Here is a 25,309-nt window from a genome sequence, read left to right as displayed (position 1 = left end):
TAAACATGTAACCTCCTATAAGCTAGCAGCTGTGATCTTATATTATATCCAGTAAACATGACATTTGTAACACTGCATTATTCTTGTACGCCAAAACACAGACTTAACAATGTGGTGTATGCTGTACAGTGCAGTGAGGTATGCTCAGACCTCTACATTGGAGAGACCAAACAGCCACTTCACAAGCACATGGCACAACACAGAAGAGCCACCTCCACAGGACAAGACTCAGCAGTCCATCTGCATCTAAAGGATAAAAGGTCACTCTTTCAAGGACGCCAATGTTCACATTTTGGACAGAGAGGACAGATGGTTTGAAAGAGGAGTGAAAGAAGCCATCTATGTCCACTGTGAGCGACCATCTTTGAACAGAGGCGGTGGTTTACGACACCAACTCTCTGCCATCTATAATCCAGTTTTGAGTTTCCTTCCCAGACGCCTTAACGCCCACTCACATCCTGGGCCATCTGACCTCAGGAATTCGCATGATAAGGTGGGGCCAGGTTTCACAATGAACTCACCCGAAACTCTGGCTGATTGGGACCCACACCCAGTTTCACACCTTGGCTCAGGTGATTAGAGGATCATCAGGGGGTCCTTTTGTCCCTCTGTGGGGGGAAACTCCCACTAGGTTTATATCTGGGACTCTCCACCATTTGACCTTAGAACTGAAGAAGCTTCTCGGATGAGAGGTGAAACGTCTTCAAGTAACTTAAAGAAGTCCAGACACTTTTCTTTGCAAGCTCCTTTGATTATTCTTGTATGGTGTTCGGGTCTGTGAGACCCGTTTTCATTTTTTTTTCCAAAAAAAAAATTAAACAATTAATTATTTTTTCAATCTGAAATTCATTGGCTTTGGCTTATTTTCTGGGAAGAACATAAATCCGAACATATTTTCAATGACCTCATACTGTACCTCCCCCCACGCATTTACATTACATACAAGGTGTTCGGGTCCACTGGACCCAGGTCTAGTAAAAGTGTTGAAAGTGTAGGTCCTGTGTTCCCACACTCTGTCTTCCTCCTTTCTGGTGCTGCTGATAGTGTTTCCTTCCCCTCCTGCTCCCACAAAAAGTTCAACTATTCAACTATCAACACCGTCTGCTCTTACATTCCCAAACATTTTACCCTCTTTCTTGAGGGATCCAAATTTTATTTTCTCATACCCTGTCCCACCTGCAAATTAGGGGCATAATACTATAAATAAGACTTTGCCAATATGGTTCCTTCTCACAAATGATCAAGATGAGAGTAGACGAGTACCCCATCAGCAGCCAGCTCGTCAGCAGCCAGCTCCGGGACCATAACAAGCCCACAACACAGCAAGTAAAGAGAAATGGATGTCAAAAAACGGTGAAATTGAATGTTCTTCTTGCCCAAGAAATGAGCCACCCTGCAGAGCTGCTAATGTGATAAGGATGCAACCAGGGCCAACACAGGTGGCAGTTACTCATGTGCAGGACATAAAGTCTTCATTTGAGCTTTTCATCCCAGATTCCATCCAGAAAATTATTCTGGATTGCAGTAATCTAGAAGGAAGGTGTGTTTTTGGAGAGAGGTGGAAGGAGATGGACCACGTTGATCTACAGGCCTATTGGGGTTCTTATACTTGCTGGAGTTTTCAGGTCCAAAGGGGAATCCACAGAATCCCTGTGGGATGCAGAAACCGGCAGAGAATTTTTCTGTGCATCAGTGTCTCTGGAAAACTTCCACAAAAATGTGTATGAGGATTAATAGATGTTGGCGTGTTCTCTTTACTCTTCACCACTATCGAAAATTCCTCTTGTCACAGCAAAATGAATGTCATAGATTATATCTGGCCTCCAGAGGGCCACAAAACTTCAGCTTCCTCCCACTTTGGTCTGAGCCCCTCAGTCCTCCAGTTTGTCCTTCTGACAGATTAACGCACACTCAAATCGTGCTGACTATCATCTTCTGCTCCTTCCACTCAATTTTTTCTAAAGTCAAATCACATACATCCATAACAGTGGCCTATTATGAGGCAAAAACAAAGACGGAGCATGTGTTTTTCTTCATTTTCCTTGGTTTACGTTAAAGGATATCCCAAGTTTTAAAACACACAGGACACTAAGAATGGTCAAGTCAAACATGTTAATTTTATATAAGCCAAGGAAATAAAACATGCATCTCTTTCAAAGCAGTACTTTCACATTACTGTCAGACGGGGGTAAAATGTTCTGAAATTTTTGCCATGGGTGTGGTCTCTGGTCTTCTGCAGTGGAGAGATGAAGCAGGGCACTCGTTGGGCAGTGTCAGGATGGCGGAGGGGACGTGTTTATATTCAAATAAATTTTATTTATATAGCATCAAATCACAACAACAATCAAGGCACTTTATATTGTAACGTATACCCTACATTAAAATATACAGAGAAAAACCCAACAATCATATCACCGCCTATGAGCAAACACTTTCGTGAGAGTGGGAATGAAAAACTCTCTTTTAACAGGAAGAAACCTCCAGCAGAACCAGGCTCAGGGAGGGGCGGGGCCATCTGCTGCGACTGGTTGGGATGAGAGAAGGAAGACAGGATAAAAGACATGCTGTGGAAGAGAGACAAAGATTAATAACAAGTATGATTCAATGCAGAGAGGTCTATTAACACATAGTGAGTGAGAAAGGTCACTGAAGAAACAATACTTAATGCTTCATGAGAATCCCCAGCAGCCTACACCTATTGCAGCATAACTAAGTAACTGAGCGTCACTCTGAGACAGGATATTTCTCATTTTAGAGATATTGTGCAAATGGAAGAAAGCAGTCCTACATATTTATTTCAAATTGTGCTTTGAAGAACATATTCTGGTCAAAAATGACTCCAAGGTTCCTCAAAGTGTTACTGGAGACTTCATACTGTAACATAAAAATGCTACAGTATGAATTGAACATGGATGCTGCAGAATGTAATATGCTGAACTGATTTTAAAGTGTAAAGTAACCCGATTCTGTAGACCTTTACTTTGTTCAGGGATAAACGCAGGTGATGACTTACAACACCACCTATTATTCACGGTCAGTGCAGTCTTGAGATCCCTACTTGGGTGTTTCAACCTCCACTCACCCCTTGCCTCATGTGACTTCAACAACTCATGTAGGGGGGGTAATGTTTTACTAAGGTTTTACATCTTGTTCTCAGTAACGTTTTCCATACCTTGGTTCATGTGATGACTCACATAATCAAAAGTGGGCCAGCGACTCTCATGACCACCTCCAAGAGGAAAACCTCCAATAGCTTTTTTTTAAATTTTTTTAAATCATCTGGAATGCTCTAGCAATTACTGTAAAAGTGAAGAAGCCTCTTGGATAAGGGTCTATGTTTTCAATAAAAACACAAAACTAGTGCAGTTTTCTTCTTTTCGATCTCTCATGGATATATTAAAAAGAAATAACTCATTTTATTTCACAAGCTACGTTGGAGTTCTCTTACTTCTACATTGTTCTGCTGCATTGTTCCAGGGGTCTCCACTCTCGTTCATGCCCTATAATGGGCAAAGACATTTAAGGACCTTTGCAGAGTGGCCCTGGCAGAGTGACATGGCAGAATCAGTTGTGATCTCTTGTGGGAAAATGTTCCAAGCATCTTGCCCGGGATGATGATTTATCCAGTCAGGCAGAAGAGGGGGGTTGTTCAAAGCAAATAAACCGCTCAGCCAGCGGCACTTCGAGAGGAGGTTATTCAAGCTAGCATCACAAATTTCACCTTCCTGTCCATGGAACCCCTGCCATTGAGAAATTATTCAAGTTTAAATGACAAACATTTAATTCAAAAAAGAGCTGTTGTGTTTAAGTTACAGTTTCTTATTGAACAAACAATTTAATAACCTGGGTTTGGTTTCATGTCCCACAAATGCACAGTGTAGTGTATTTACAATGTGTGCAATGTCCAACAAACCTGAGCAGCAGTGTCTATGAAACTGTAGTAAAAAGCAAGCTGAAGGTTGTGAAGGGTTAGGTTCGTGTATTCATTAACCTGAAACAAATAATGAAACCTGTCATTGATCTTTATCACAAAAGCTTCAGTGATCATGTTTAACACATCCCAAACACATCAGTACCTTCTGAGATGCTTGAGCGTGGTCTGCATTTAGGTTAAATGCTAACTCTATCAGTTTCTTCTTCTGTTCCATATCCCTTGTCCCACACAGAAAGCTGCGCTATAATTCGCAGAGCAGAGGGAATAAAAATTTTTTTTATAAGAATAAAGTTCATACTACACTATAATCTCACTCTAATGCCCCACCTGAATCCAGGCTTTGATTCTCTCTGGGGTGCTGTGAACTTTCTGCAGTTGAGCGCGCACAGACAGAAATGTTGAGAGCGCGAGCAACACATTGCGAGCGAGCGCAAATGCAAAAATAGAGCGAGAAGGGCTGCTATTGTGAGTGTGTGTGGATAATAGCAAACACTGAAATACATTTTTTGCACACAGCAATGAATTTTGTTCACTCAAATTCAGCTTTTCTTTGCTCAAAATAAATTTCTCCTCAAAATGCTACATTTGCACCTGCAATTTATTTTACGTGTGCTCAGAATAGTGGCACAAAACTAACGCCATACGTAAAAAGTCCAAAACACGTAAAAACTCCAAAACACTTAAAAACTCCAAAGCATGTACAAACTTCGAAGCACGTACAAACTTCGAAGCACGTACAAAACACAACAGAAGTGCTCCAGGATGCTAGGCGCAGTGTTGAGCTTTTGTTACCTAGTGGCTACACAAGCCAGCAAGTACCAACGACCGGATTTGGTGTGTGGTAGTAACAGGTAAACAAAGATTTTTTTTTTAAATTATTTGAATATATATGAGTGCTTGTGTATAAATACACAAACAATACACATATGCTTTCAATTGTGTAATTTAAGTGATCTAGGTAGCTCTGTTTTGGAAGTTCATTAGATCTGACATTAAGACAATCAGGTTGAAATCAAGGAATATAAGAAATCATTTACATCCAAGCTGTCTACTCTGAATATCAAGATAACAAGTATGGAGGGAGGCACACAATATTTTGCATCTACAGAAAGTACACAGCCCATCTGCAGGGACTCGTGTGCTACAAAATAGGTTTGATGATTTACAAGTCTGATTGCAGAGGAAAAATGTTAGTTGTCAAAAATGTGTTTATTCTTCTAAAGTGTATGTAGCTTCATGTCTCCCATACTAGTGTTGAGTTGTTACTGTGGTTTAACTGTTGTAAATCATAAGATGGTAAACAATACAGAGCTGTGTAATCACAGTCCTACACTCCATTTACTTTAGATACAAACTAGTGTGGCTTCAGGGCAGTAACCAGCTAAAATAAACAAAACATCACTGAGCCAGTTAAACCTACTATGCAATCCTACAGCTGAGTTCATTGTGAAACCTGGCCCCACCTTATCATGCGAATTCCTGAGATCAGATGGCCCAGGATGTGAGTGGGCGTTAAGGCGTCTGGGAAGGGATCTCAAAACTGGATTATAGGAATTCGCATGATAAGGTGGGGCCAGGTTTCACAATGAACTCACCCGAAACTCTGGCTGATTGGGACCCACACCCAGTTTCACACCTTGGCTCAGGCGATTAGAGGATCATCAGGGGGTCCTTTTGTCCCTCTGTGGGGGGTTACTCCCACTAGGTTTATATCTGGGACTCTCCACCATTTGACCTTAGAACTGAAGAAGCTTCTCGGATGAGAGGTGAAACGTCTTCAAGTAACTTAAAGAAGTCCAGACGCTTTTCTTTGCAAGCTCCTTTGACTACGATGACCTGGATGACTGAGAACCTTTACAGACATGTGTTTTTCTTCATTTTCCTTGGTTTACGTTAAAGGATATCCCAAGTTTTAAAACACACAGGACACTAAGAATGGTCAAGTCAAACATGTTAATTTTATATAAGCCAAGGAAATAAAACATGCACCTCTTTCAAAGCAGTACTTTCACATTACTGTCAGTCGGGGATAAAATGTTCTGAAATTTTTGCCATGGGTGTGGTCTCTGGTCTTCTGCAGTGGAGAGATGAAGCAGGGCGATCGTAGGGCAGTGTCAGGATGGCGGAGGGGACATGTGTTTATATTCAAATAAATTTTATTTATATAGCATCAAATCACAACAACAATCAAGGCACTTTATATTGTAACGTATACCCTACATTAAAATATACAGAGAAAAACCCAACAATCATATCACCGCCTATGAGCAAACACTTTCGTGAGAGTGGGAATGAAAAACTCTCTTTTAACAGGAAGAAACCTCCAGCAGAACCAGGCTCAGGGAGGGGAGGGGCCATCTGCTGCGACTGGTTGGGGAAAGAGAAGGAAAACAGGATAAAAGACATGCTGTGGAAGAGAGTCAGAGATTAATAACAAGTATGATTCAATGCAGAGAGGTCTATTAACACATAGTGAGTGAGAAAGGTCACTGAAGAAACAATACTTAATGCTTCATGAGAATCCCCAGCAGCCTACACCTATTGCAGCATAACTAAGTAACTGAGCGTCACTCTGAGACAGGATATTTCTCATTTTAGAGATATTGTGCAAATGGAAGAAAGCAGTCCTACATATTTATTTCAAATTGTGCTTTGAAGAACATATTCTGGTCAAAAATGACTCCAAGGTTCCTCAAAGTGTTACTGGAGACTTCATACTGTAACATAAAAATGCTACAGTATGAATTGAACATGGATGCTGCAGAATGTAATATGCTGAACTGATTTTAAAGTGTAAAGTAACCCGATTCTGTAGACCTTTACTTTGTTCAGGGATGAACGCAGGTGATGACTTATAACACCACCTATTATTCACGGTCAGTGCAGTCTTGAGATCCCTACTTGGGTGTTTCACCTCCACTCACCCCTTGCCTCATGTGACTTCAACAACTCATGTAGGGGGGGTAATGTTTTACTAAGGTTTTACATCTTGTTCTCAGTGACGTTTTCCATACCTTGGTTCATGTGATGACTCACATAATCAAAAGTGGGCCAGCGACTCTCATGACCACCTCCAAGAGGAAAGCCTCCAATAGCTTTTTTTTTTTTTTTTAAATCATCTGGAATTCTCTAGCAATTACTGTAAAACTGAAGAAGCCTCTTGGATAAGGGTCTATGTTGTCAATAAAAACACAAAACTAGTGCAGTTTTCTTCTTTTCGATCTCTCATGGATATATTAAAAAGAAATAACTAATTTTATTTCACAAGCTACGTTGGAGTTCTCTTACTTCTGCATTGTTCTGCTGCATTGTTCCAGGGGTTTCCACTCTCGTTCATGCCCTGTAATGGGCAAAGACATTTAAGGACCTTTGCAGAGTGGCCCTGGCAGAGTGACATGGCAGAATCAGTTGTGATCTCTTGTGGGAAAATGTTCCAAGCATCTTGCCCGGGATGATGATTTATCCAGTCAGGCAGAAGAGGGGGGTTGTTCAAAGCAAATAAACCGCTCAGCCAGCGGCACTTCGAGAGGAGGTTATTCAAGCTAGCATCATGAATTTCACCTTCCTGTCCATGGAACCCCTGCCATTGAGAAATTATTCAAGTTTAAATGACAAACATTTAATTCAAAAAAGAGCTGTTGTGTTTAAGTTACAGTTTCTTATTGAACAAACAATTTAATAACCTGGGTTTGGTTTCATGTCCCACAAATGCACAGTGTAGTGTATTTACAATGTGTGCAATGTCCAACAAACCTGAGCAGCAGTGTCTATGAAACTGTAGTAAAAAGCAAGCTGAAGGTTGTGAAGGGTTAGGTTCGTGTATTCATTAACCTGAAACAAATAATGAAACCTGTCATTGATCTTTATCACAAAAGCTTCAGTGATCATGTTTAACACATCCCAAACACATCAGTACCTTCTGAGATGCTTGAGCGTGGTCTGCATTTAGGTTAAATGCTAACTCTATCAGTTTCTTCTTCTGTTCCATATCCCCTGTCCCACACAGAAAGCTGCGCTATAATTCGCAGAGGGAATAAAAATATTTTTTATGAGAATAAAGTTCATACTACACTATAATCTCACTCTAATGCCCCACCTGAATCCAGGCTTTGATTTTCTCTGGGGTGCTGTGAACTTTCTGCAGATAAGGCTTGATTCTAGCCCAGTCCTTCCTCAGCTCTTTATACATCTCTTTCAGTCTGGTTTCATTCACTGGGTTGTTCATGTTTTCAGAGTTCCCGGCCTGTAGTGCAATGTCAACCTCTCCTGCCACTCTGGTAATAGTAATAGATAATGTTGAAATTGTAAAAAAACCAGATGGTGTTAAATCCACGTTTCAGTACAGTACCTGTCTTTGAATGATTTCAATTCTTCTTCAGTTTCTTTATGTGCAGATCTGTGGAATAGTGTTTGGTACAAATAAGTGATTTGTTTCTGTTTACATTAGGATTAGGATTGGATATATATAAATAATAATGGATTGCATTTATATAGCGCTTTTCGGGACCCCTCAAGCACTTTACAATTCCACCATTCATTCGCTCTCACATTCACACACTGGTGAAGGCAAGCTACAATTGTAGCCACAGCTGCCCTGGGGCAGACTGACAGAAGCGAGACTGCCATATCGCGCCATCGGCCCCTTTGGCCATCACCAGTAGGCAGTAGGTGAAGTGTCTTGCCCAAGGACACAACGTCCGAGACTGTCTGAGCCGGGACTCGAACCGGCAATCTTCCGATTACAAGACAAACACCCAACTCTTGAGCCACGATTGCCGCATTGGGTATTTTTGGTTCCCCAGGTGGTTCAAATTTCCTGTATCATCTGAAAATGATGAATTAATAATTTGTCATGACTTTTGAATTCCTTAGTTGCCAAAGAAGCTATTTTGAATCTAAAAATAAGAATACATCCACCAAACTAATTCTTTGTTCACAAGCATACAGCCACACCAACAGAGGAGTTCCTTAAAGATGAAAACTGGGGAAAATCAAATTTAAAGGCAGCAAGTAGTCATAGAGGTAACACATTTAATAATAAGTTATGAACATGAATACCTAGATACGACACATTGTCGTGCTCTAACATTAAGGTATTACATTAATGTAGCTCTGTGCCAAGATTGTTGTCTGTTAATAAAATCATAAATAAAATAATAAAAGTTGACTGTCACCACAGCCTGGATGTGGATTTGAAACATTTTTAAGTCTTTTATGCATTGAAGTGTGTTTACCTTTCTTCTTGGAGTTTCTCTTTATAAAACTGTTCCATTGCAGCCAAACTGTTAAAACAAATCAAAAAAAAAATGTGTATATATATATATATATATATATATATATATATATGTGTGTGTGTGTGTGTGTGTGTGTGTGTGTGTTGATTGACAGCGGATACAAATACTGTTTCATGGGTGTCTATAAATATTGCAGAAATATAATTACCCTGCTTTTCTGAGGCTCAATTTGTAAAATGTGTTCACCTCCGTCAAACTATTTAAAAAAATAAACAGATTAATCTGTTAAAACACATCAGATCACAAATTCATCATTAAACAATAACAGATCAACAATTTTAAACATAATGCCAAACATATAGAAACCAACACTAACTGTTTAAATTCTACATTTGTCTTTCAAATCAATTTTGTTGTTTTTGTAGGCCACTGTTAATAAGCAATATTGCAAAGTTATTGATCAGTCACACCACTCTGCAAAAGACTGCAAAATTTCACAGTTTAATACTTTAACAATGTAAGTGCAAATATGTTATGTGATATTTCACCAGATTATACCAACAGTACCTCTCTTTGACTGAATTCAGTTCCTCCTCATGACGTTTCACCACCATACTGTGAGACAAATATAAAGCATGAACAGATAAAACAGGATGAAATACAAAGAGGAAATGAGAAACTTCAGGCACTTGTGAAATATGAGAAAAAAAAGAATGTTTACTTTGCCTCACAAAGTTTTTCTCCCATCTCAGCCAAACTGTTTAAAAACATCATAGAGAAGTTATTCACAATATACAATATATTCACTCAGCCCCTTGGTTAGAAATGCATCTGTATCTACAGTTTTGTGTACAAGTCCACCACCGGATTCAGCAGCTTGTAGAACAAACTTTAGCAGCAGTAACCTGCAGTGATGTGATTTATCAAGTCTTGTGCTTTGTTCACCCCTAGATTTGCAAACCTAAGCCATTTAGTTATGTTATTTTAGATAGAAGAGGATTTCTCTTGCAATCCTTACAAGCAGCCGTGCTTGTTCAGTCTTTTTCTAATTGTGATCAGAATCAGAATCAGAATACTTTATTGATCCCTGGGGGAAATTCTTTTTTGTTACAGTGCTCCATTTTAAACCAACATTAAGACAAGACAGACAATACACTAACTAAGAATAGTACAATATATACATATATATACATACATACATACATACATACATACATAAGTCACTCATAAATAAATAGTTGGAAAAGAAACGTGTAGTTGTAGCTGCAAACAGTGTGTTAAGTGGATGCGTTGTACAGGGAGATGGCCACAGGCAGGAATGATTTCCTGTGTCGTTCAGTGGTGCTTTTCGGTAATCTCAGTCTCTCACTGAACGTGCTCCTGTGACTGACCAGCATGTCATGGAGTGGGTGGGAGGTGTTATCCAACATTGTCTTTATCTTGGACAGCATCCGCCTCTCCGACACCACCTTGAGGGAGTCCAGCTCCATCCCCACAACATTGCTGGCCTTACGAATCAGTTTATCGAGTCTGTTGGCATCTGCGACCCTCAGCCTGCTCCCCCAGCATGCAACAGCATAGAGGATCGCACTGGCCACAACAGACTCATAGAAAATCCTCAGCATTTTTCTGGCAGATGTTGAAGGACCTCAGTCGCCTCAAAAAATAGAGACGACTCTGGCCCTTCCTGTAAAGTGCTGTGGTGTTTTTAGCCCAGTCCAGTTTATTGTCAATGTGTACTCCAAGGTATTTATAGTCCTCCACAATGTCAACACTGACCCCCTGAATTGAAACAGGGGTCAAGTGTTTCCTGGTCTTCCTGAAGTCCACGATCAGTTCCTTGGTCTTTGCCACGTTGAGCTGCAGATGATTCTGCTCACACCACGTGACAAAGGAGTCGACCACAGCCCGGTACTCTGTCTCATCATCCCTGCTGATGCATCCAACCACCGCAGAGTCATCAGAAAACTTCTGAAGATGGCAGGTCTCTGTGCAGTGGCTGAAGTCTGTGGTGTAGAGGGTGAAGAGGAAGGGGGAGAGGACAGTCCCCTGTGGTGCCCCTGTGTTGCTGATCACCTTGTCAGACACACACTGTGGGAGACGTACATATTGTGGTCTTCCTGTCAGGTAATCAACAATCCAGGACACCAGAGAAGCATCCACCTGCATCGCTGCTAACTTATCACCCAGGAGGGTCGGCCTGATGGTGTTGAAAGCACTGGAAAAGTCAAAAAACATGACCCTCACAGTGCTCGCCGGCTGGTCCAGATGGGTGTAGACACGATTGAGCAGGTAGATGATGGCGTCCTCAGTTCCGAGACGAGGCTGATAAGCGAACTGAAGGGGATCCAGGTGTGGTCTTACTATGGGTCGCAGCTGGTCCAGGATGAGCCTTTCCAGGGTCTTCATGATGTGGGAGGTCAATGCCACGGGCCTGTAATCCTGGGGGCCACTGGGACGTGGCGTCTTTGGTACAGGGACGAGGCATGATGTCTTCCACATCACCGGGACCCTCTGCAGACTCAGACTCAGCATAAACAGTTTATGAAAGACTCCACACAGCTGGGGGGCACAGGTCTTGAGGACAAGGGGACTCACTCCGTCTGGTCCAGCAGACTTGCCTGAGTGAAGTCTCCTCATTTGCATCTCAACCTGGTATTGAGTGAAGGTGATGGGTGGGGGAGGGGTGTCAGGAATCTCACAGGAGGCAACATGTGAAGAGAGAGGCTGGCACAGTGGTGTGGCTCTGGATTCCAGGCTGACTGCAGGTGAGGTTGTGGGGGTGGGAGCAGACACTGTGGTGTCGAATCTATTGAAAAACAGATTCAACTCATTGGCTCTGTTCTCACCTCCCTCAGCTCCCCTGCTGTTGGTTGGCCTGAATCCAGTGATGGTCTTCATGCCCCTCCACACCTCTCTCATGCTGTTCTGCTGGAGTTTCCACTCCAGCTTCCTCCTGTAATTGTCCTTAGCCTCTCTGATCTTGTCCTTCAGTAACACCTGGATCTTCCTCACCTCCTCTTTGTTGCCCCCTCTGAAAGCCCTCTTCTTGTTGTTGAGGAGGGCTTTGATGTCCTTAGTCACCCACGGCTTGTTATTTGGGTAACAATGAACAGTCTGAGCTGGAACAATGGAGTCGGTGCAGAAAGTTATGTAGCCTGTGATACACTCAGTAAGCCCATTGATGTCCTCGGCGTGAGGCTCACAGAGTGTTTCCCAGTCGGTCACCTCGAAACAGCCCTGTAGTTCTGCTAAGGCCTCCTCTGACCACCTCCTGACAGTCCTGGTGGTCACAGGTTCCCTCCTCACAATTGGCACATAGCAGGGGGTGAGGTGAATCAGGTTATGATCTGACCTACCAAGTGGGGGGAGGGAGGAGAAGCTGTATGCATCCTTGACGTTAGCATACAGTAAGTCTAAAGTTTTCTCTCCCCTGGTGGGACAGTCCACATATTGTTTGAATGTTGGTAGTGTATTGTCCAGTGATACATGGTTGAAGTCACCCGAGATCACAATAAAGGCACTCGGGTGCTGAGTCTGTAGCCGAGCTATGGCAGAGTGGATAGTGTCACATGCAGCTGTGGGGTTAGCAGAGGGGGGAACATAAACAGCCACCAAGATGACGTGAGATAATTCCCTGGGTAAATAATACGGCCTGAGTCCAACAGCACACAGTTAAGTGTCGGGGCAACAAATCCTTTCTTTGATTGTTATGTTGGCAGGGTTACACCACCGGTTGTTAACTAAAACAGCAAGCCCACCTCCTTTCCGCTTACCGGTAGCGATGCTGTCCCTGTCCGCCCGAACAGTGTGGAAGCCTTCCACGGAAGCATTCTCATCGGGAATGTCCTGGTGCAGCCATGATTCGGTGAAACACATCAGGCTACACTCTCGGTATTCCCTCTGACTCCGTACCAGTGCTGAGAGCTCGTCGATTTTAATTGCCAACGATCGCACATTACCCATCACGATAGACGGCAGACACGGTTTAAACCTCCTCCTCCGCTGTCTCACCGTCACCTTTTTTCTTCTCTTCTGTCCTTGACCTCTGCATCCCCGATGTGTTTTCCTCCAAATTTCAGCTGGTACTTCTGCGGGCCTGGCCAGCGAACCGGCCGGCATCAGGGCGATCAGCTGATCTCTGGAGTAAACAGTCCGTGCGTGTAGGAGATGTGCCGCGGTCCCGTTCCTTGATAAAAGTAACAGTTCCACGGCCACCAGAAGAACAAAAACTCTCTCAATCCACATGATTGAGTAAGAGATAGAAAACGGAGGAAAATACAAGTCAGAAAAAAAAAGAATACGTAAGAAAAAAAAAGCTAAACTAAGAGAAAAGCAGGAGCGACTGTAACAGGCTGCACGCTGGTTGGCGCATGCGCACTATTATATGATGTCATTAATGTTAACCTTTAACCTGCTCACTGAGGCCTGTAGAGTTCCTGGGTTTGTTGCACAACCTTGTGATGAATTTGCTGCAACACACACTCCTAGGAAGAATGTGTTGTTCTCTAGCATATTGACATGAACTCTCCATATGTAATGATCCCCCACCCTTTGGTTTTGTTACCTGGATATTTCTTTAACCTCCTAAGACCCAGACTCCTCCACGACATGCATTTTTAATTTCTCTTTGATATTTGGGCATATTGGGACCCGATGAATGTAAAAACCAAGAATTTCCAGATTTTTTTTTACCTATTTTATGTTTCTAAGAAAAATGAGATCCACATATGAGGATATTCGTTTAAAATTTCAATAGAACAGTAGCATAATAATGTATGTATCACCTGTATGTATCATCAAACCATCTTTGAACAGAGGCGGGGGTTTACGACACCAACTGTCTGCCATCTATAATCCTTTTTTGAGATCCCTTCCCAGACGCCTTAACGCCCATTTACATCCTGGGCCATCTGACCTCAGGAAATCACATGATAGGGTTTCACAATGAGCTCACCCGAAACCCTGGCTGATTAGGACCCACACCCGCATTCACAACTTGGCTCATGTGATTAGGTAGAGGATCATCAGGGGGTCCTTTGTCCCTCTTTGGGGGGAAACTCCCACTGGGTTTAAATCTGGGACTCCCCACCATTTGACCCTTAGAACTGAAGAAGCTTCTCGGATGAGAGGTGAAATGTCTTCAAACAACTCAAGAAGTCCAGACGCTTTTCTTTCCAAGCTCCTTAGACCACACTTCCTGATGCTCAGTAACACAGGTCTGGATTTTTGGAATGTTTCTTTTCTTTTACTTACTGAAACCAGTAAAACTAAGTTTAAAAATCAATATTGTCAGGTTTCAGGGGTGGATCTCATCCATCTCTCCACCCTCATGGGAAAGGCTGAGGATCCCCAGACGAGGGGTCACCCAGTAGCCACCGAGCAGAAGCTAGAGTGGGCTGTACCAGCGTTCCTGCCGGCTCAGCCGGCAGCCAGCTGTGCCAGAGTGAACCGAGCCGCAGGCCCAGAGGCCCGAGGGCCCCCCGCGCCCTGGAAGAGGCCTGACCGAGCAACAGGCACCAGGCCCCGCCAAGTAGCCACCGGGAGTGAGCTGGTACATACCTGAGCGCCCAGCCCCGGACACCAAGAACCACCAATGCACCAATCCCTGAGGGCATCAGTCACCGGCAGGGAGTGTGGTGAGGGGAGATAGGCCTTGGAGGGCCTGGGAGTTCCCAGAGAGGTGGAGTCTAAGACCCGACCTGACATATAGACACAGACAAACAGGCACACACAGACACAAACATGCATTCCCACCCTCATGCACACATATACAAACATTCAGCACTCACCCAACGTAAGGATTGACATAAATGGACATGTACACACAATCACACTCCCCAAACATACTCTATACCCCGGGTCCAGGTACACAGCAAATCCAGCATGTCCAAATTAACACTGTCGGATTTGATTTCAACACTATTAAAGTGTCTATATGGGTCCACACCAGAGAGTGTTAATTTAACTCTTTTTGGAGAGTTGGTACGTTAACTCTGATTTAGTGTTAAACACCAAATCTGTCTGGAGTTGATAATTTAACACTTGGTGTTAAGAGTTTATATATTAACTCTCAAAGAGTATTTTAGTTTAACTACGTAAGAGTTACCTTTAATTCATTCTAAAAAAGCGGGAATTTTACTGTTCTGAACTTCTAGAAATTTCTTTTGGAAATAAACATTTACTAAAAAGATGCAGTGGTTTTTGAAAAACATTTATTCTGAACTGTGCACCACAATTTCAAAACATTTTCTGAAAGATGTAACAGTGTACATGTTCTCACTTTCATTAGAATTGTGTTTATCAAAAGGTCTGACATGGTAAATGCAAATAACAGCATTCTCATCACTTATTTCTTCAATACAATATGCATGTCCTTCATTCATCCCTTTGTGGAACTTCAACGCACTTCTGCTCTCCCCCATATTCCACCTTCACAAGCATATCCTGTGCGGAGATTGAATAAAAATTAGTTGACACTAATTAATGGCACAAATAATCCAGTAAACAATTGCAGCACAGAAAAAAAAAAAAAGGAATCCTCTTTGAGCCATTACTTGTGTAAAGTATTTTCCCAAAAGACAAAGACACAGGCAACCGGTAATACTGAACTAAATGTAAAACCTCAACCTTTTTCATTTTTACCGAAACTGTGTGCACAAAACTCTGGAGGGATCTATGCTAACGTAGAATCCAGTCAGGACGTCAGCTACTGCTGTTTGCTCGTTTTTTTATGGGCGATCGTTTTCAGGCTTCAAGTAGCACCATTATACCAACATTTCACATTCTAGACATTGTTTTAGGTGTATTTGACCAAAAGTTTGACTGAAAATTCACATGCAAGCTTTTTTTCAAGGCTGTGGTATTTGCCCGCAAACAATACCTTTCAGCTAGCTAAAACAGAATGTTATGCTATCAGCGAGCAACATGGCTAATGCCTTTCAGACAGCTTTGTCTCAACTCCAAAGAGCCACAGAAGTAAAAGCTCATGATAATAATTGAAACAATCTTTGAAAAAATGACTTACCAAGCATGGCAAACAACTCAAATATGTAGAGCAAAATGTTCTGAAACGGCTTCACTTCAGCTTCGATTGGAGCCGTGCTGGGGGCGGAGTCTGTGAATTTACTCTATTGGTGTCATAGCCCCTCTAGGAGTTCAGAGTTAAGAGGTCAAGAGTTAATGTTTCCATTGTAACACCTCCAGATTTGACAGAGAAACACTCATTTTTAACAGTCGATTTTAACTACTATCATTTTACACCTCAGAGTTACATTAAAAGAATGTGACTCTGCTTAGAGTAAAATTAACTCTACTTTTGCAAGAAGCCTATTAACACCAAAACATTTAACACTTTTGAATTTGCTGTGTACCCTCGCCCCCAGAGGGGGAAACAGCACCCAGACCCAAGAGATGTTACCCTTCCCCCCGGGGTGGAGGCAAGCAGACCGTCCCAGGCTCCGCAGCAGCAGGGAGGCCAATCGGACAGCCAACATCTCCTCCCAGCCCCCCCGCCCCAATGGTTAGTAGAGAACAGGGGTGTGTGGAGACCCCATACCTCCCGCTCATGTGTAGTGTTGCTGCATGTTGTTCTAAAGTGTATTTAAAACTAGGGAGAGCATGGTGCTGCTGCCAGAGAGCAGCAGGTGTTAGCACGGCCCCTCCCGAGAACCCTCAATGTCTACATGGATTTAAAATTGAGAGGTGGGCACCGGCGCCAGAGGTAGGTTTGAGTACACAGACCGTCCACTGGACGCCGTTAACGTGCCCACCCTCAAGGCCCTTTATATATGCGTGTGTTATGAGAGTGTAAGTAATGTGGATGTCTAAGTTGTGAGATAAAATTGAGGCACAGGTGGCCAGAAGGGGGCAGGGGGGGGGGATGTCTCCCCTGCACCCTGGTGACACACCCACACCCCAAGGCCCTACCTGTGTGGGTGGGTGCAGTGGAGCGGGAAGAGGAAGGTAGCCGGGGATGGGGAGGAAAAGAAGGGAGGGTTTTTATCGTTAACTCGGTTTTCCTGGGTCTTTTCACGTGTCTTATGAATAAATCTTCTTTTTTTCGGTACCAGTACTAGTTTTATTTTGTTGTATTTATCCGCAACACCTTAAAGGCCGGTCCATGAAAATATTGTCGGGCATAAACCGGTCACAAAAAAGGTTGGGGACCGCTGCCCTACATGCTTGTACCTTTGAAAATGTTTGTCTTTGTGAATATTAATGTGTTCAGAAACAACTTTTATAAGTGTTTACATGAAGTGAACTGTGATGCTAATGCAACACATGTGTTAAGCTAGGCTAATCATTAAGTTTGTAAATTAAGATGTGTATTAGCTAGCAATTTATTTTTACTTTCTGTATATTTCAGTTACCAAAAAGAGATGGCAAGGAGAAGCCTCGAGAGAGGAAAAGGCTTAAAAAGATCTTCATTAAAATCACAAAAAGCAAGCCTTGTGTAGAGATCTCATCTATTTTGTTCACTGGCTGTCTAGCTTCACATGGTCACGTGTCGTGAAGGCAGTGTACAGTGTTGTTTATTAAAATAAGATAGCATTAACACTTTGAGCGGATTCACAGTTAACAGTGAATATAAATGCTAAAACTAAATATATATTGCACAGTGTCCCCCTCCCCCCCTCCCACACACACCATTAACAAATGGTTCAGCCTTGTTTTCAGTAGCAAGCGATGCTTATGATTGTGCCAGAGCACATTTTGAACAACATCGTGGGAATTTCAGATTTCACATGTGGTTGGTTGTTACACTCTGGAAATGGAATGAAGGTGAGTGTTATTAACCCTGGGGTCTGGGGTCCACAGAAACACTGCACCTCCAAATCACATGACTGATTTAACCTGACATGTGAGTTTGAAAAAAAAAGGTTTTGATTTTGCCACCCCATTTGAAATCTGCAGCACAGAAAATATGTACAAAAAAAACATGTACAAAATTCAGTAAACATAAACCTGAACTCACCAGAAATAATGAGTGATGTTCTACAAAACTCTTCAATGACAATAAACTACCAAAATATATTAAGTATGTGATTACATGTCTGTGTTGGCCTGTATGCTAAATGGTCACTTCTGCTGTTTGTGTTACTATCTGGTGTATTAGGAAATTGTATTCCAGAATTATGAAGAAATATTCATGCCCAAAAATATTAATTTTACATTAAAAAATTATAAGCATTAATTTCAGAGTAAGGTTTATTGAGCTTTTTTTTCTTTTCTTTTTTTTTCTTTTTAAATAAAATCTTATGATGAGATGATCACATAGCAAAATATAGTATAATTCATGTAATCTATCCTATGTTCAGCTGTGGAAACCAGGTAAATGAAGCAATTTTTAAAATTCCTGATCAGAAACATCAAATAATATTAAAAAGAGTGAATCCTTACCTCAGCTCCTGTGGAGCTGCTGATTGATTCCGATCTCTAATTTGAAGGTAAAGAAACAGGGATATCACAGATATCTAGGCAGATGTCCAGAGAGGCAAAATACTAAACCTAAGCTATGGACTACATACTCATCATATCATTTCAAACTAAGGAAAACTGATGAACAAAACTTTAAATTACATTCAGTCATTTTCATGTTTATATACTTTTAACTTGTATAAACATTTAAATCTGACAGTTTATGCAGTGACACAGGTTGATATAATGTATTTACCTGCGGAACTTTTGAATACTCATCGTGGTGTCTCCTGTCTTGTTTAATGAAAATCTTTTTCCAGTCTGACACAAGTACGACTGTTACACTGAACTCCACAGACCAGGGGGTGGAGTTCAGTGAGGTCCGCCCCCTGGTTTGTCCATAAATACTCTGTAACTGTTGCTGTTCAGCACAGTTTCCACAATGGATAACTCATATAACTCATACATCATAGCGATAGACTTTGGCACTGCATACAGTGGATATGCTTTCAGTCTGACAAAAAGAGAAGCAGAAATTGAACCTCGTTTAAAATACTGGGGTCAACAGGTTTCACTGAGGACCCCAAAGACTCCGACCTGCATCCTTTTTGATGAGCATGAAAAATTTCTCAGCTTTGGTTATGAAGCCCAGTCAGCTTATTTTAGAACACGAGGTGATGAAGCCAGAAAGAAATTCTTCTTTGAATGCTTCAAGATGTCCCTCTATGGCAAAGTAAGTGTGACGATCTGATTATATCAATAATCTTATATTATGGTTTAACACTTTCTGCGTTGTGTTGAGTGTGTTATAGATGATTATAGTTAAATACTTTTAGCTCTTGCATTTTCCTGATCAACCTTATTAATTGTGATATAATGTAAGACGATAGCTACAAGAACATAAACATAAATACATCAATTTTAAACATAAATATCATCTTTTGTCATTTTTGAAAAATATTTTAAATCTCTGTAAATTGCTGTTTGATTTAGACATAGGAAGTTACAAACCTATTAACTAATATCCAGTCTGCCATCATAGAAAGTTAATAGTGATGTGACAATTGAAGCTGCAAATGGACGGTCAATGAAGGCACTGAAGGTGTTCACAGAAGCTCTGAGACACCTGAAGGAGGACGCTCTGAAGTTCATCTCAGAAAATGCTGGTGGGAAGCAGTTCATAGCCTCTGACTTCACCTGGGTGGTGACTGTACCTGCCATCTGGGATCCTTCAGCAAAACAGTTCATGAGAGAAGCTGCGACACAGGTAAAACGACAATAAACAGATCAACTGTTCTGCTTAAAGTGAAAAATTTATTTACCTTTGATTTATAGGCAGGGATTGTTACCACAGGCAAGGAAGACAGACTGGTTATTGCACTGGAACCAGAAGCAGCCTCAGTCTGGTGTAAGAAGCTGCCAGCTGATGGTTTTAAAACAGAAAATAACAGTGAAGTCACATTCGAACAGGCTTCAGGAACACAATACATTGTGGTGGACTGTGGAGGTACTCTATGTTTTCATTTCAAAGTGCAATTTTTTTTACTTTTACATTTTACTAACACGAGGATGTTTTTGTCAAAGTTTACAGGAATTCAGAAAATTTAAGTTTATCAATGTATCATTAATAAGATGAAGATTATTTAGACAGAACACCTCTCCCACATAATGTAGTTTTTTCGATATTTATTTATGTTAGCCTGGGAGGATGAAACTAAAACCATTCATGTCATGATCCTGGGTCCTTTTGACCCAGCGTTTTGTGTTTTCTCTTCGCGATTTTGGTTCTGTTCTCCTCTAATTGGTGTTTACCCTGTTCCCCCCCGTGTGTTCCTGTTTTATTGTGAAGGTCTGCGTCTTATGTGAGTGTTTTCAGTTTGCCTTCCTGGTCTCGTCATGTTAATCACTCCCAGCTGTGTCTCCCACCTGTGTGTAATCTCCCTGTGTTCTCTGAGTGTATTTAAGTTGTATTTTCTGTCTTAGTAATTGCTGGTTCGTCTGTGTTGTTTCCCCTCGGTCTCCCTGCGTCTCTCCGTATGTATTTCCCCGGACCTCCCTGCATCTTCGTTTCTGGTTTGTGTTGTTAGTTTACCCAGTTTAGGTTTCAGTTTCATGTTCCCAGTGCCTTGTTGTTTGTATTTCTTTCGTTTAATAAATACTCCCCTGCACCAGAGCTGCCGCGTCCTGGTCCTACATAATTCCACACGGCTTGCCCCGGCAAACCGTGACAATTCAGGACTCCCATTTAAAACATTGAATTGAGTGGTGTTAGTCAGAATTGATACCAGATAACTAAATTTATATTGCTCCAAAACTTATGGAATCAATTACAGTGAAGTCAAACTAAGGAATCATTCTTTTCAGCACAACCTCACGAGTTTTGTGTTTGTTAGTGTTTGTTTTTACAGTTATGTTTTCATTTTGACATACTGTATTAACACAGTTGATCTAAAATCAGACAAAAAACATAAAATCGGAGTAGAAAAAGTACTGTTTATAACCACAAACATGTTTATTGAATCATATTTCACAACTTTTAATGCAAATATAAATTGTCAATTTTGAAATCATATGCATCAGTTTTGCAAACAACAAAGTTATTTGCGGCCGTTTACATTTACCCCCTTTTTAAATAACCATTTCAAACTATTTACAGAACAATCAGCTCTGGATTCAATAAGATGCCACACAAATTATTTGTGCCACTCCAAAAAAAAATAATTTCTGTCCACTATAAAGGAGAACATCACAGCCTGATACCTGCAGGACCGACAGCAGCAGGTGTAATCAGCAGTCGCCTCATTGTTCTGACACATAACACAAAACTATCCACGCTACACACTAACTACACAAGTCAACAAATTTAACTACACACTACAAACGCTAAACATCACAAATCTCACACATCTCAAAACACTCTCTCTCTTTTTCTCTTCTTTCTTTCTTTCTCTCTCTCTCTCTCTGTTGCAATTACAGCTGCCAGTCTTTTAGGGTATGTCTCTACCAGCTTTGCACATCTAGAGACTGAAATTCTTGCCCATTCCTCTTTGCAAAACAACTCCAGCTCAGTCAGATTAGATGGACAGCATTTGTGAACAGCAGTTCTCAGATCTTGCCACATATTCATAAAGGTTTCCAACCCCTGGTATAGATGCTATCACTTGTCACTTTTAATTAATTCCTGTGTTTTGCAGGTGGAACCATTGACATCACTGTTCATGAAGTCCTGGAGGGAGGAGCCCTGAAAGAGCTGCACAAGGCCTCAGGAAATGATTTTGGGGGACAGACTGTGGATAACAAATTCAAAGAGTTTCTCAGAGAAATCTTCAGTGATAGTTTGTGGGATGAATATGAAAAAGAGCATCCAGCAGAGCTGCAGAAGATGATGTATGATATCTCAATTTTAAAAGAGTATGATGATGATGTGGACATCAGCTGCCCATATAACCTGGGTGAAATGGCAAAAGAAAAGCAGAAAATGGAAAAGTTTTTTGAATCAGTGAGAGGTGTTTCCTGGAATCAAGGAGCCATCAAAATCTCAAAACAGAAAGTACGATCTTTCTTTGCTGAGAGTCTGAATGGCATCACCAAGAGTCTCAGAGAAATCCTGAAGAAAGGTTTCACCATTAAGTACATTCTGTTATTGGGGGGCTACGCTCAAAGCCTGATTCTGCGTCAGCATATTACCAATCAGTTTAGTGATCAGTGTAAAGTTCTGTGTCCTTCTCATCCTCAAGAAGCAATCATGAAAGGAGCTGTGATGTTTGGAAGAAACCCAGCATTGGTGGCATCTCGAATAAGTGCCTTTACTTACGGGGTTTCTTTGTCTCATAGGTTTGATGCATCCAAGCATAGAGCAGACAAGAGATACACAAACAAAGAGGGCGAGTGGTGTGATGCTATTTTCTGTGTACTGGTGAAGGAAAATGAGGAAGTGGGCTGGGATAAAACCAGTGAGCACAGCTTCACTCCAGTAGAAAGAGATCAGACAGCGGTTACCTTTGCATTTTATCGCACAGAGAGAAAAATCCAAGATCTAATGTATGTGGATGAGTGGGGAGTAGAGAACATTGGTTCTATTATTCTTGAGTCACCTGACACAGCACGCGGCATGAATCGTGAAATCAAACTACAAATCAAGTTTGGTGCCACAGAAATGACGGCCACAGCCATAGACGTAGATTCAGGTTCCACAGTTAAAATTGACCTCGATTTTATGGCTAAATCAATAAAATCATTCAGAAACAACGTGTGGCAGAAGTGAATTCATGAAACATCAGGCAAACAAATAGATACATTGTTGTTAGAGCCACTGCTGTCCTTAAGTTATAATAGGTACTCTAGCAGTTTATCTTTAGTCACGGAAGTATTGAAAAATCCTTCTTCTTATGAAATCTGATGAGAACCAATGTGAAGTTACATTGTGGTTATGTTGCTCTCTTTTTTTATTACCGTTAAACTTTATAAATAAAACTTTTGTATAATCCAATCTAATTTTAATCCACCTGGAATTTTAATTTCTTTGTTTCTTTTCTTGATAAAAATTCTAACCTGTGCCTTAAAGTCCAAAGACACTGTATAAATTTCAATCCTTCAAAATGTATAATTTAAAATATTTTCATTAGTGTATAATTCCTATTATATGTTTTATGATCTATCCAGGGCTTTTTCAGTGAACAATTCTTAAAAAAATTTACCGAAATCATATAGAAGAAAGTTTTGAAAATGTTACTTTGAAGTTATTTGTAGCATCACTTTATTAATTGTAATTTGAATGATAATTGGGGGATTCATCAAATCTGGAAAATAAATATCCTAAAATGTTGATGTTTTTTCTTCCAACATGAGTGTTAAAAGGTTTTTTCCCATTGGAAGGTACGCAGTTACTACTATCATCATTCATTGCTAATAGCTAATAATAACTAGACCCTGTATCCTAATGAGCCTGTACAACACCTATTAATGCTTGTTCGACCTCAATAAAGGGCTTTCATATGTTGTTTTAAAGCCATTGTTCAATAAAATATTTTATTTTTTTTACGATATAAACCTGTTTCTTCCTGTAAGACAGGGTTCCCCAATCCCAGTCCACGAGTGCTGGTGTCTCTGCAGGTTTCAGATCTCACCCTGGGTCAACACACCTGAATCACATGATTAGTTCATTCCCAGGCTTCTGGAGAACTTCAAGACATGTTGACAAGCTAATTTATCCATTTAAATCAGCTGTGATGGATTAAGGACACATCTAAAACCTGCAGGACACCGGCCCTCGTGGGATTCGGGACCCCTACTGTAAGGAAATCAGTTGTCTGTAAAACCTGTGGACTCATCGCATTCACCTGTATTGGAGTTGGAGGATGAAGGTCTTCATCTACCCCCAGTAACAATAGCAAACTAATTTCCTGGTTAATTTTGTAAACATTAAAAATACACACAATTTTGTCATTCCATGACAAAATGACCAATACATCACATTTTCTAACACATCATGACATTACAAAAAATACAAAACTGTACTTTACCATATTCCCATTATTATAAGTATCAAACTATGCTGTAAACAACAGGTGGAAAGAAAATTATTTTAGAATATTGCTGTAAATAATGTTTTGCTTTATTTTACACTCCTAATGACTCTGGAAGTGAAATTTGATGGTGGTAGAGTTACCTGTTAACCAACTGCTAAAAGAAGTTTCAGGCTTGAGATCCGGTGGAGACTGATCTCTACTCTCCTTACCTGCTGAACTGCTAACAGACACATTTAATGACGGTCATCAGATGTGATTTAACTAAAAGCTTAGCTAAGAACAACTGCAAGCTTTTAACCCTCACTTGTTCATTAAATATGTTCAATTTCTCTCATTCTTTTTAGAAACGGTGTTGGTCAACTTTCTTGAAAATAGTAATAAGTAACTAAATTTGTTTAACATTTAAACCGATTTTCTGCATATTCCAGCACATTAAATAAAATAGTTTTTTGTGCTGACACTTACTCTTTCAAATAGATGCACATAAAACACAGCGGAACACAGGTGGAGGTTTGCCCTGGTGCAGGTGTGCCGCAGTGGTCAGTGGAAGAATCTGCGTGTTTCTCTGTGAAACTGTAAAAAAAAGTTTTCTTCCCACACAGTGAACAGCGGACGCTAATGTTTTTGTCACTTTTACATAATCAAACTCAAAGTAAGGTCAGTACTTCCATGCTTTAAACACTGCACGGTCATACTCTCTCCCACACTTGTTATAATATCCATTGTTGATCTGTACACAGGTGTTGCCACAAATGTCGCACTCGCTTACGTCATTGTCATGACGTAGTAACGCAGCGTGGTTATGGGAAAGTAACAGTAATCTAATTACATTTTATGCAATAGTAATCCCTTATTTTACTCGTTACTTGAAAAAAGTAATCGGATTACAATTATGCATTACAATTAATGCATTACTGCCCATCTCTGCAGATGCCCAGTTGTGTGTTTTGCTTAACTAAGGAAAATGTGGCACCAGGATGTCCTACAGGAAGAAGGCGGGCTGATGGGGGGATGTGACACTTTGGGCAGTGTTATGGGAAACCTTGGATCATTTAAAAAAAAAAAAAAAAAAAAAAAAAGGAAAAAAAAAAAAAAAAAAAAAAAAAAAAAAAAGGGAAACCTTGGATCTACCTAAGAACTGTTGCAGAAACCCTTTCATAGAAACAGTACTCCCTGATGACCCCTTTCAGCAG

At 41.0% G+C, this 25,309-nt stretch overlaps 2 protein-coding genes and 1 long non-coding RNA gene across 3 annotated transcripts; 1 reads left to right on the top strand and 2 right to left on the bottom strand.

Moving 5' to 3' along the window:
• Positions 1-2,299: 2,299 nt before the first annotated feature.
• LOC146578719 (uncharacterized) lies at positions 2,300-4,164 on the bottom strand. Its single transcript, XR_014891562.1, has 4 exons — positions 4,077-4,164; positions 3,914-3,991; positions 3,449-3,740; positions 2,300-2,524 (listed from the first exon to the last, which is right to left on the bottom strand). It is a non-coding gene; the product is annotated as an uncharacterized LOC146578719 (long non-coding RNA).
• A 1,761-nt stretch (positions 4,165-5,925) lies between these two features.
• LOC146578718 (uncharacterized) lies at positions 5,926-18,900 on the bottom strand. Its single transcript, XM_085268906.1, has 12 exons — positions 18,845-18,900; positions 18,571-18,606; positions 9,890-9,925; positions 9,736-9,783; positions 9,377-9,424; positions 9,169-9,216; positions 8,283-8,330; positions 8,031-8,208; positions 7,851-7,949; positions 7,688-7,765; positions 7,223-7,514; positions 5,926-6,301 (listed from the first exon to the last, which is right to left on the bottom strand). The coding sequence occupies exons 1-12, from the start codon at positions 18,865-18,867 to the stop codon at positions 6,273-6,275; spliced, it is 963 nt and encodes a 320-aa protein (XP_085125032.1). The 5' UTR covers positions 18,868-18,900; the 3' UTR covers positions 5,926-6,272.
• A 258-nt stretch (positions 18,901-19,158) lies between these two features.
• Positions 19,159-23,794, top strand: LOC146578717 (heat shock 70 kDa protein 12A-like). Its single transcript, XM_085268859.1, has 4 exons — positions 19,159-19,321; positions 19,631-19,855; positions 19,924-20,095; positions 21,783-23,794. Exons 1-4 carry the CDS (start codon positions 19,304-19,306, stop codon positions 22,850-22,852), a joined length of 1,485 nt encoding a protein of 494 aa, XP_085124985.1. The 5' UTR covers positions 19,159-19,303; the 3' UTR covers positions 22,853-23,794.
• Positions 23,795-25,309: the final 1,515 nt, after the last annotated feature.

The sequence above is a fragment of the Mchenga conophoros genome, linkage group LG3 (genome assembly GCF_057382185.1).
Source record: "Mchenga conophoros isolate Kocher_MC1m ecotype Shallow Benthic linkage group LG3, M_conophoros_male_GT1.1, whole genome shotgun sequence".
In the NCBI taxonomy this organism is placed as follows: Eukaryota; Metazoa; Chordata; class Actinopteri; order Cichliformes; family Cichlidae; genus Mchenga; species Mchenga conophoros.
Note: the sequence above shows the minus strand (reverse complement) of the source record. Positions and strands in the feature narration are given on the sequence as shown.